Source organism: Cetorhinus maximus, chromosome 7, assembly GCF_964194155.1.
Source record: "Cetorhinus maximus chromosome 7, sCetMax3.hap1.1, whole genome shotgun sequence".
In the NCBI taxonomy this organism is placed as follows: domain Eukaryota; kingdom Metazoa; phylum Chordata; class Chondrichthyes; order Lamniformes; family Cetorhinidae; genus Cetorhinus; species Cetorhinus maximus.
The window spans coordinates 82,048,743-82,061,641 of record NC_135885.1 but is presented as its reverse complement, the minus strand read 5'-3'; the positions used below and the strand labels follow the sequence as shown (position 1 = coordinate 82,061,641).

Here is a 12,899-nt window from a genome sequence, read left to right as displayed (position 1 = left end):
TTGCATTGAGAAACTCTCCACCACTTGACTTACAACTCACTGTTACCTATTATGCTATATACTTAATAATAAATCACCTAACTTTTTATTTCATGTAGTCACTATTGAAAAATCTCACGAAGGAAATTAAGTCAATGGTGCAATCACATGCTATAAATAACGGACGTGCAAAAATACAGCCACGTAAAAGTAAACCCAACCAGATTTCTAAATCACATCCCTGCTGACACCGCAAATGCACACATGGTGCGCCAGGTTAGAGTATGGGATTGCAGTTGCAGAGATATAGACCTCAATGTTAACAATGAGAAGCAAAGAGTGCAAAGGAGCCCAGTGGGGAGCAAAAAACACAGTAAGGCTAGGGACCTGGAAATATGGCCAGGAACGAGATCAGGTTGTCAGAGGACCAGAGAATTGCAAATATTACACCTTTGTTTAAAAAGGGTCTATGGGTAAGACCAGCAAGTACAGGCCAGTCAGTTTAACCTCAGTGGTGGAAAGCCATCGCGATATTTTGTTCAGCAGACGCGTGCCAGAGTCGGCTGCGTGCCCGCCGAAATGTAAAAGGCCTATTAAGGCCATTAAGATATTAATTGAAGTACTTGTGAACGCTGCCCATCCAACATTAAGGTTGGCGGGCAGATGAAAAGCCCAAGCGGCCTTCGCATTTTTTAGAAAACCTCATCCACAAGCGGGATGAGTTTTCCTAAAGCTTTTATTAAGTAAATAAATTTTCATAAATATAAAAACATGTCCCAACTCATGTGACACAGTCGCATGAGGGGACATGTTTAAATAAATTTTTATACCGTTTATTTAATGATTTTTCTATCAATTCAATCTCTCAGAGGCATCCACGTGCTACAGGGAAATTGTTGCGCTCTTTTGAGCGCATGCCCCGACTCTCCCCGCCCACACAGGTAGCGCCGAGTGCTACTGGTTGTGTCTTATGCTGGGCGGGCCTTAATTGGCCCGCCCGCGTAAAATGGCAGCGCGGAGCCGATCGCAGACGGCGGTTGGCTCCACGCCTGCCCCCGCCTGCCATATGAAAAATTCTGCCCCACGTATAAGTAAGCCTGGGCAGTAGATTTTAATTTAACTTGACCGATTTTAGGACAATTTCAGGTTACTTTGTTAGCTTACTAAAGTGAATGTAAGATGCCATTTTGTACTGTTACAAAAACTAGACTTACATTGGTATTAAGGGCAGAGGTCAGGAACTTCAAATCCAGGCTGACCTCGGAGCTTTTGCACATGTGTTGACCAGGAGGGGGCTGCACACGTGCAGATTGGCATTGTTATGTTCGCTGCACCCAGCACACCTGTATATAAGAAAAATGGCACGAAAACCCACATCAGGTTGACTGGGAGCGGAGTGCCATGGAAGGCTAGGATGCCAGGCAGGTGACAGGGAGAGGCCAAAAGAAGATTCCAGAGAGGGGTCAGGTATGGGAAAAGGTCCCAGTTCAGTTAAAAAGAAAGAAACAGAGAAACAGGAAAGGGACTGTGGGGAACAAACTGTAAGTGATGAAGGCAGCTGAAAGTTGGGCCGTTGTTGATGCCGACTGAGTTTGGTAATTGACGAGAGCTGAAGAGAGGCCCTGAAGAGCCAAGAAGGCAGTTGAAGGTTGGTGGCCCCTTTGGAGCAGTATTCTTCTGCTCAGCAGAGCCAAACAGCTAAGCTGTGCTTATGAGTTGGTGATTCGGTACATACGTGGGAATCCAGGGGAACAGAAGCTCGGGAGACGAGGTTGAAATCCTGTGGGTGAGGCTGTCATTGATGCCCTCTAAGCTGGCGGACTCACGGCAAGATCTTCAAAGGTGAAGACCGGAATCCCTATTGAGAGAGACAGAGTTACAGTGAAAATGGTTGACTCTGTTTTACTGACATCCGGTGGGTTGTTGAGAAATCTGTGGACTCTGTCTTAGTTGTATCTGCTGTTTATTGTGTAGTGTGGTGTGTTCGACCACATTTGCTTGTTAATTCACATGTACCTCATTTTTACCCTGAATATTAGAGTATAAGAAAGATATTGTAAATTGTTCCATCTTTCTAACCTTGTAAAGTTTACTCATTTGTTCAAAACCCATGGAATTTTGTGGCTTTGTTCTATTAGCAAGTGTCTTGAATCTCAAACTTTGCCCATTTAAAGAAAATGTCATTGGTCCCTAACCAGATCTTGCCAAAAAGTGTCTGATCAAGAATCATAATAGCACTAGCTGGGCCAAAGAAGCCATTTTGTAATCTGTATAATTATACAACCTACGAGACAACAGAAACTGAACAACAATTACTGTACAATTAGTAACCAGCCAGAAACAGGTGATGGAATAAGTAGTGTTCCATATTATGATTGAAGAATAGGTAATTAATCAAGTAGTTATTAAGGCTGGAAACATTAATGCTTCCAAGTTTAAAAGTATTAATTTGCTGCTGGGGAGCAGCCAGATACCCCTGGGCATAAATCTCCATTTTGTTCTTGGCAGCATGGAATAGGTGTGAATGGGGATTTGTACAAGTTAGGTAAGGGTGAGAGCGAGCACGCGACACCCCCATGGAACCCACAATTCTACCTGGATTGATCCACAATTTAAATTATAAAAGTCTGTCGTCTGTTGATAAGTATACATTTTTCCTTTTAAAAATAAACCTCTTCTACAATTTATTATCCAGAGTTCTGCTCTTGCCTTAATTGGTTAGTCTAGTCAGAACCAGTTATAGAAGACAAGGTCAGATAACAAGTGTCCTGTAAAAGTTTATACATGGAATGAAAGGGTCGGTTGCAGCATGGATACAAAGTTGGTTGAGTGACAGGAAACAGAGCATGTAGTGCTGAACGACTGGAGAGCAGCATATAGCAGGGTTCACTAGGTGTTCAGTATTAGGACATCTGTTTTTCATGATCAGCATTTATGCCCTAGGCTTGGGAATGCAGGGCATAATATCAAAATCTGCAGATGACACAGAACGGAAAAGTATAGTGAACTGTGAGGAGGATAGTGATGGACTCAAGGATAGAGCCTGATGGAATGGGTGGATTTATGGCAGATTAAATTTATTGCAGATTAAATTTATTGCAGATTAAATTTATTGCAGATTAAATTTATTGCAGATTAAATTTATTGCAGAGGTGTGAAGTGATACATTTTGATAGAAGAAAGCATTCTGCTAGGAAGAAAGAAGAGCAATATTAAACAAAGGGTACAATTCTAAAGAGGGTGAAGTAGCAGATGGACCTAGGGGTATATGTACACAAATTATTGAAGGGGGCAGGGTGAGAAAGTGGTTAATAAGGCATAGGGGTTTCTTGGCTTTATAATTAGAGGCATAAAATACAAGAGTCCAAGGTTATGGCGAACCTTTATAAAACACTAGTTCAACCCCAACTGGAGTATTGTATCCAATTCATCACACTTTAGGAAGGATGTGAAAGCCTTGAAGAGAGTGCAGGAAAGGTTTATAAGTATGGTTCCAAGGACGAGGGAATTCAGGCACACCGATAGATTGGAGAACCTGGGATTGTTCTCCTTAGAGGAAGCTCACATATGTTTTGATAGGTGTTCAAAATCATGAGTGATCTGGACAGAGTTGATAGAACCACAGAAAAGTTACAGCACAGAAGGAGCTCAACGTGTCTGCACCAGCCAAAAGCCAAGAGAAACTGGCCACTTATTTTTAACCCCACTTTCCAGCACCTGGTCGGTAGCCTTGCAGGTTACAACACTTCAGGTGCAGATCCAGGTATCTTTAAAATAAGTTGAGCATTTCAGCTTCAACCGCAAATTTAGGTAGTGAATTCCAGATGCCCACCACCCTCTGGATGAAAACGTTTTTCCTCATGTCATCTCTATTCCTTCTACTTTAAATCTACATCAAGTATAGGGAGAGCCTGTTCCTGTTGACAGAAGGATCAAGAACCAGGGAACACAGACTTGAGATGAATGGCAAATGAACCATAGGCAACACAAGAAAAATTGTTTTTTTTTGACACATAAGTGGTTCAGATCTAGAATGCACTGCCTGAAAGTGTGCACCCGCAGATTGTGGTTGTCTACAGGGAATGAGAGAAGAGGAAAGATTTGTAGGACTATGAGGAAAAGGAAGGGGAGTGGGACAGGCTGAGTTGCTCTTGCAAAGAGCTGTCACAGGTACAATGGGCCAAAAGGCCTCCCTTCTGTGCTCCAAAAATTCTATGATTTCATAAAAATGAAATAGTGGACATTTGTATTCAAAAGTGACCAACCTACCAACTGTATTCGGGAAAATTCTAAGTGTGCAGATGTAGGTTACCAAAATAACAAGGGACATTTATACAATTCAGTTCGACATTTTGGATCAAATTTAGAGGAGTTCATTCTGTGGCTTTTAGATCAACAACTTGATTTCAGTTTGTCCCTGAAAATTTAACTTTGCCACATTTTAAAACATTTGCTTGGGAAGCTCTCAAATAATTTGGGGCCGAAACTAAATCGCAAATCAGCACAACCCCAGGGTTAGCCAGCTGCTGTGCACGTGTAAACTTCAGGCAATAACCTGTTTACAAAAGGATCATCTTCAACTGAGCATCGCGGCTTGGGGACATTTTTTCTCATAAATCGCGTAAAATAGCATCACAGACACACGATCGGCGCTGGATGAGAAACATTCCGGCTCTTTAATCCGGCAACACAGCTGAATGTAAAAGCTTCACCTGAAACTCGACCTGCAACACAAAAAAATTAGCCGGACGGTTTGACAGGAGCCTGCCCTTCATCAGCCCAGTAGCGGGGCCGCCGTTGTGAACCCACCTGGACAACAGGCCTCACGCTCACTCCCCGATAACCGTTAGCCGATAGCGAGAAGCCGACATTTAATAACGAACTGCGCATTGTGACATCACTTCCGCGATTCAAACCGAGCGCCAACCAACCTCGAGTCGGCGCGAGTGGAGGAATGGATTGATTCCAGGTCATATACGACAGAGAGAGAGAGAGAGAGAGAGACTCCAGATCGCATACCACACAGAGAGAGGGAGAATCCAGATCATATACCGCGGAGAGAGAGTACAGATCATGTACCACAGAGGGAGAATCCAGATCATATACAACAAAGAGACAAATCCAAATCAAAGATGACAGGCAATGCATATCACAGAGGGACAATTTGGATCACTAGGAGAGACAATCGAATAGTAGAGGGAGACAATCCAGATCACAGAGTTGGACAATCTGGATTACAGAGAGAGCAAGAAACCAGATCACAGACCACAGAGAGACAATCCAGATCACAGAGAGAGAGAGAGAGACAATCCAAATCATAGATCAGAGAGTCAATCCATCCAGATCACAGGCAACCGTGGCAATCCGGATCATAGACCACAAAGTACAGAAACAATCCAGATCGTAGATCACAGAATACAGAAACAATCCAGATCATAGATCACAAAAAAAATCCATATCACTGACAAGAGAGGAAATGCAGATCATGATCCAGGTTGTCACAAGGAGCACCTGTTAACCTCAGCTGGAAATTTGTGCACAGTTGCATTAAACTAATCACAATGTCTTCCAGAGCTCAAAATTTCTTCAGTTTAAATGGACATGGACGTGCAAACATGATAGCACACTGTGTTTTTACCCAGTGACAGGACTTCTCAAGATTCAAGAAGTATTAAATGGCATTTTGTTAGCCATTGGTGTCATTTTCATTAATTGCTTGAAAAAAGTTAGCATTAAAAGATGGAGCTCTTTCAATGTGACACAAAAACAAAATATTGCAGATGCTGGAAATTTGAAATAAAATCAGAAAATGCTGGTAATACGCATCAGGTCATCAGACAGCATTTGTAGATGGAACAGAGTTAACGTTTCAGATTAATGACCCTACATTAGAAGTTCTGATGAAAGGTCATCAACCTGAAACACTAACTCTGTTTTCACAGATGCTATTTTTAAAGAGGTTATGTTTTTTAATTGATTTTATTTTAGAAGTTATTTCATTTACAAATATAAAAATTTGGCAATACAGTATTTCAATTTACAAGGTATAATGTTTTAATTTTTTTTCCTGAGGAGAAGGGTCCCACAGAACCTAACTACAGTTTTTACATTATTTGTAAGGTAAAAATCTGATTTACTTAACATTGTTCGCTTAAAGTTGTACTTTTCAGAAATGTGACTGTTAAAGCAAGGACATAATCTAAAGAACAGCAAAGAATGACAAAAAAATTAATGAGGGAAAAATTAGAGTATGAGAGAAAGCTAGCTAGAAATATAAAGATGGATAATAAGACTTCCTATAGATACTTAAATAAGAGTTAATAAAGTGAGTGTTGGTCCTATAGAAAGTGAGTCTGGGGAATTAATAATGGAAAATAAGGAGATGGCAGATGGTTTGAACAGGTATTTTGCATCTGTCTTCACGATAGAGGATACAAGTTATATCCCAGAAATAGCTATAAATCAGGAACTGGAAGGGAGGGAGGGACTCAGGAAAATTAAAATCGCTAGGGAAGTGGTAGTTAGCAAACTGTTACAGCTGTGGGCTGACAAATCTCTGATTCCTGATAGACTTCATCCTATGGCCTTAAAAGAAGTGGCTAATGAGATAGTTGATGCATTGGTTTTAATTTTCCAAAATTCCCTGGATTCCGGGAAGATGCCATTAGATTGAAAATAGCAAATGTAACTCCTTTATTCAAAAAGGGAGACAGAAAGCAGGAAATTACAGGCCAGTTAGTTTAACATCTGTCAAAGGGAAAATGTTGGAAGCTATTATTAAAGATGTTATGGCAGGGCACTTGGAAAATTCAAGGCAATCAGGCAGAGTCAGCATGGTTTTGTGAAGGGAAAAACATGTTTAACCAATGTTTTGGAGTTCTTTGAAAGAGTCACATGTGCTGTGGATAAAGGGGAACCAGTGGATGTACTTAGATTTCCAGAAGTCATTTGATAAGTGCCACATCAAAGTTTATTGCGGAAAATAGAAGCTCATGATGTAGGGGTAAGATATTGGCATGGATAGAAGACTGACTAACTAAAGGAAACAGAGGATAGCCATAAATGGGTCTTTTTCTGGTTGACAGGATGTAACTAGTGGGTGCCACAAGGATCAGTGCTGTGCACTCAACTTTTTACAATTTATATTAATGACTTGGATGAAGGGATCAAAGGCATGGTTGCTAAATTTGCTGATGATACAAAGATAGGTAGGAAAGTAAGTTGCAAAGAGGATTTAAGGAGGCTGCAAAGGGACATAGATAGGTTAGTTGAGTGGGCAAAGATCTGGCAAATGGAGTATGATGTGGGAAAATGTGAAATGGTCCATTTTGGCTGGAAGAATAAAAAAGAAGCATATTATCTAAATGGTGGGAAATTACAGAGCTCCGATGTTCAGAGGGATCTGGATATCCGAGTATGAATTGCAAAAGGTTAGTATGCAGGCACAGCAAGTAATTAGGAAAGCTAATAGAACGTCATTGTTTATTGCAAAGGGAATTGAATACAAAAGTAGGGGGGTTATACTTCAGTTGTACAGGTCAGTGGTGAGACCATATCTGGAATACTGTGTACACTATAGGTCTCCTTATTTAAGGAAGGATGTAAATGCATTAGAAGCAGTTCAGAGAAAGTTTACTAAACTAATACCTGGAATGGGCATGTTATCTTATGAGGAAAGATTGGATAGGCTAGGCTTATATCCACTGGAGTTTAGAAGAGTAAGAGACAACTTGCTTGAAACATATAAGATCCTGAGGGGTCTTGACAGGGTTGATGTAAAGAGGATGTTTCCTTTTGTGGGAGAATCTAGAACTAGGGGTCACTGTTTAAAAATAAGGGGTCGCCCATTTAAGACAAAGATGAGAAAACATTTTTCTCTCAGAGGGCAATGAATCTTTGGAACTTCCTTCCTCATGTTTTTAAGGCAGGAGTAGATAGATTCTTGCTAAACAAGGGGGTGAAGGGTTACCGGGGGTAGGCAGGAGGTTACAGTTAGATCAGCCATGATCTCACTGAATGGCAGAGCTTGCTCGAAGGGCCGAGTGGTCTACCTCTGCTCCTAAATTGTATGTTCATATGTACTACAGCTGATAGGTCACAGCCCTTCATGGTCACCTTGTTTTGAGTTGCTTGATCTGTACTGAATATCCTACTTGGCACGGTGATAGTATTGCATGCTATGATGAAATGTGTCCACATGTGATGGCAGAACTTGTACTAATTGGTGATCAATAATGCCAGTGCTGCCGTATATAGACACATCTGTGACAGTTAGATTGATGTGGACGAAGTCAACAAGGATATTGGTTCTCCCAATACCTGCAACAATTGGCAGCTATATTCTTCAAGACTCAGACAGCTCCGTCAGTAGTGGTGCTACTGAGTCACTCTTGTTGATGGACATTGAAGTTCACCCACCCAGAGTACATTAGGTGCCTTTGCTATCCTTAGTGTTACTTCTAATTGGCATTCAACATGAGGACCATTGATTCAGCAGCTGAAGGATGATGGTAGGTGATAAGAAGCAGGATGTTTCCTTGATCTCACTTGCCATGAAGTCATGAAACTTCATGCTATCCAGACTCCACAGGCTAGTTTTCTTTGACTGTATTCCAATATGCCACCAGCTTTCAATGGGATAGAACACACCTAGGGATGATGATGAGGGAGGCAGGGTGTTGGCTGTTAAGTATGATTTGATGAATATGTCTATATCAGGCTGTTGCTTTACTAGTCTGTGGGATAGCTCTCCCAACTTTGGTACTATTCCCCAGGTGTTCATGCAAAGGACTTTACAGGGCCGACTGAGCAGGGTGTGCCATTAATTATGTCCTGATTCATGTCTAGTAGTCCATTTATTTTGATGATTGACTTTTTTGTCTAGATTTCTGATACTTGCTAGGCTACTTCAGAGAGTAATTATAAGTCAACAATACTGGAGTGGGACAGAGTCAATCTAAATCTATTATGTTTCTTACCTTGAAGGGCATTAGTAAACCAGTTAGGTTTTTATGACAGTCATAACTTCCACTGATACCAGCTTTTTATTTCTAGATGTTTTTAAAAAGTGAATTAAAATCCTCAAACTGCTGTGGTGTAATTTGAACTCACATTCTACTTAGTTTATTAGTTCAGAGCCTTGGATTACTCGTCTAGTCACATAATCGCTTTGCTACCATAGCCCACATGGTAAATTACTCAAATGAATCTGATAGCTATTTCTTCTTCTGATTGGACCAATCAAGCCCAGTGTCATCAACCCAAATCAAAATACCTTAACAAAAATGGCCCCTTTTTTAAAGGGCACAGACAATAAATACCCAATTACAAATAACATCTTGGAAACTTAATAAGTTAAATTGTTAATATTGTTTTAATAACCATAACAACTTATACTTATATATTGCCTTTAACATAATTAAACATCTCAAGATGCTTCCCAGGAGCATTTAAAACAAAATATGACACTAAGATACATAAGGGGGTATTAGGTCAGATGGCCAAAAGTTTGGTCAAAGAGGAAGGTTTTGAGCTGAATCTTAGAGGAGGAAAGCAAGGTGGAGAGGCAGAGAGATGTAGGGAGGGAATTCCAAAGCTTGGATCCTAGGCAAGCGAAGACACAGTCACCGATGATAGAGTGATTAAAATTGGGGATGCTGATGAGGCCAGAATTAGGTGAATGCAGACATCTCGGAAGGTTATGGGGCTGGAGGAGATTACAGAGATAGGGAGGGGCAATGCCATATAAAGATTTGAAAATAAGAATGTGAATTTTAAAATCAAGGTGGTGTTTGAGCGGGAGCCAAAGTAGGTCAGCGAGCACAGAGGTGATAAGGGAACAGGACTTGATGTGAGTTAAGAAATGGACAGCAGAGTTTTGTGATCTCAAGTTTATGGAGGGTAGAATGTGGGAAACCAGCCAGAAGTGCCCTGAAGTAGTCAAGTATAGAGTTAAAAGAAAGGCATGAATGAAGGTTTTAGCAGCAGATGAACTGAGACAGGAGTGAAGTTGTATGTTGTTGTGGAGGTGAAAATTTGCAGTCACAGTGATGAGTATGAGGTTGGAAATTCATTTCAGGGTCAAATGTGACACCAAGGTTGCAATCAGACTGCCTTAATCTCAGACTATTTTCAGGGAGAGAGTGTTAGCTAAGGAATAGAGTTTGGAGCAGGTACTGAAAACGATGGATTTGGTCATCCCAATATTTGGAGGAAGTTTCTACTTAACCAATACTAGATTTTGGATAAACAGCCTGATAGATTAACAACAGTGGAGGAGCTGAGAGATGTGATGTCATCAACATACATGTGAAAACTAAATTTGTACCTTTGGATGATTGGCAGCATGTAGAGGAGAAATAACGTTAGCTTAATCCCTATTATATATCTTTCAGCATGGAACATTACTGTTAGAAAAAGTCTGAATTGTAACTAATTAATAATACCCTGTAACATTCACTAAATAATAATATTTAATTGGATAGGAATTATTGACTTATACACCAATTTGATCATTATTGAGAGATGGATCTTATGCTTGGCTTTCAGACAGAAATATTCCTTCTTTAAATTTCATTCAGTCCCTAAGTGGTTCTTGTCATTTGTTTCAATGATATACAGCACAAAATGATCTGATCAGTGCACATCAAAGACATCCTGCAGGATAATGGCTATCCTGATCAGGTCATTTTGTGCTATTTATAACGCAAACTCATGAACGGGCCTAAAGCCGTCACTTTCGGCCCTGCGAAGTGCCCGGTCTACCTCAGATTACCCTGGAAGGACAAGGTATTTCAAAAATTTGAGCAACAGATGAAGTTGTTTCACGCCGTTATGATTCCAGCTGATGTTACCACTGGACAAGCCAGATCTCAGGGTGGAACCTGGCTTGATAGATCCTAACTTTTATTTTTTCTTTACATACATGGAGAGTGGCTACTGAACAGAGTCACAGAAGTCAGCTAATGAACTTTTAACAAAAACATAAAACATTTATTTAACAAGAAAAGATGAACTATCTTACAATACTCCACCCACAACTATACCTTTACAGATATATACAGATTTGTAAGGATATCACAAGTTACAAAAGCTATCTTTTACTCTAAGTAAGTACACAGTCCATGCAAACCAATAGGCGACCTGTGGTCAGGCACACCACACTCTTAAACCAAATAACAGATGCCATCCCAAACAGATGCTATGGATATCTCCTCAACTGCCCCCAGACCCTTATTGCACCATGAGCCAACCGGTCTCACTGAACTCCGTCTTTTACACGAGGGTTTCTAATCTCCACTCTTGAAGAACTCACTTTGGAATCTTCTCCCAAACCAATGCTTTCTCTCAGACGCCTTCTGCAAGGGTCCACCTCCAGGGTTTGAACTTGCCTTCCGATGTTCCTCCCCCCTGGATCACCACAAGCATTCAAGCTTTCTTCCACGCACTCTCTCTGACTCAGACATGCCAACAGGACACCACTGTTTCACATGCCCATAGTAAAGAGTTACAGACCTTCAGCTGTCTCTTTGGAACTTCCGGCTTCTCCCAAGACCATATTGCCATAAATTTGCATCCTGCAACTTTCTCCCTTTAAGCTTGGAGCTTGGAGCCTTCCTCTCTGCTTCTTACTCTCACTTCCACAGAACAGGACCTTTTCCAGACTCCTGTTCTTCCTTTGACTAGAAGGACTTCTTGGGATCCGTCCTTTCTGTCTCACTTCTTGGTTTTGGGACCTTTCAGTTCTTTTCGGAGATCTACTTTCTCTGCAGTTCCCTCTCCCAATAACCTGCTAACAACTTGGTATCTCCCTTGAGATCCGGAACTCACTTGACATACACTGCTACTTTAACTTTAGAGCAACTCATCTAAGATTCTTCGACTTATTTTCCTCAGCAGTCTGCTAGTATGTCAGCTAGAGAGAGCTTAAACTGCTCCCTTCAACTTACAACATAATGACCAACTGAACTCAAACTGAGTGTGTGTGTATGTGTATGTGTGTGTTTCCTTCTCTGGACCCCCATTGCTAAGCAACAGCACCGTTTTTTTTCTCTACTCTGTTGGCTTTTACTCTCAAGAGTCGTAAAAATTTAATTAGAAATGCAGGTATAAAACAGAGCTTTAGACCTGCTGTCTTCACTCAAAAATAAAACTAGATCCCAGGTTTCACCTTTTAACCCACAAATAGAAAAAAATATAAATTGAACTTAAACTTAAAGATATACCTTATTTCTAACACACACAAATACAAATATAACTTAGTTAAACTATCTCTTTTTCCTAACAACGCTGCTACTATGCAGTAGCAACACAAGTGGTATTCACCACTAACAGGATGCTGCCGTCAAACCAAAAAGATGTTCTGCCTATCACACAAATGAGTAATGTGGTATATGAATTTCAGTGCCAGTGTGATGCTAGGTATGTAGACTGTGAATCCCAAAGACTGGCAGATCGTATCAAACAGCATGTCCCAGCCGCTGTTCGCAACCTGCAAGGTACAGACTGTACCCAACCAGGCCATGCTTGCAAAACTCAAAGCATAGCGTCCAACATTAGACGTGATTCCACGATTAGACAACATTTGCTAAATAATCCTCAGTGTGCTAAGAATTACTTTGACAAGCAATTTAAGATTGTCAGTTGGGTTCGCAGTGTGGTGCATTTGCATGTACTGGGAGCTACATATATCAATACACAGAGCCCCGTACTTTGCAGACAGAAAGAACGTGTACACACATCGTGCCTGTTTCAGCTAAACAGAATAAATGACAGCCATTCACTGACTCATGCCTCAGGGCAATGCCTTGACTAATCAGGGTCAAGCTGCCTGGTTTAAATTTCAAACAATCTTTGGCAGTTAACTGTCAGTCACCATCACTGGTGCAGTCTCCATGGCAATGCCTCTACCAATCAGTGTC

General features: G+C 40.9%; 1 protein-coding gene across 2 annotated transcripts in view; it reads right to left on the bottom strand.

Moving 5' to 3' along the window:
* cep295 (centrosomal protein 295) overlaps nucleotides 1-4,899 on the bottom strand; it is a 115,326-nt gene extending 110,427 nt beyond the window's left edge. The window contains exons 1-2 of one of the 2 annotated variants that reach the window (XM_078545768.1): nucleotides 4,789-4,893; nucleotides 1,715-1,837 (exon numbers count right to left, since the gene is read on the bottom strand). In XM_078545768.1, the coding sequence (XP_078401894.1) occupies nucleotides 1,715-1,778 (64 nt within the window). In that variant the 5' untranslated portion in view covers nucleotides 1,779-1,837; nucleotides 4,789-4,893. Of the gene's footprint in view, nucleotides 1-1,714; nucleotides 1,838-4,788 lie in introns of both variants that reach the window. The other variant, XM_078545766.1, reaches the window with a different exon arrangement.
* Between the last annotated feature and the right edge of the window lie 8,000 nt (nucleotides 4,900-12,899).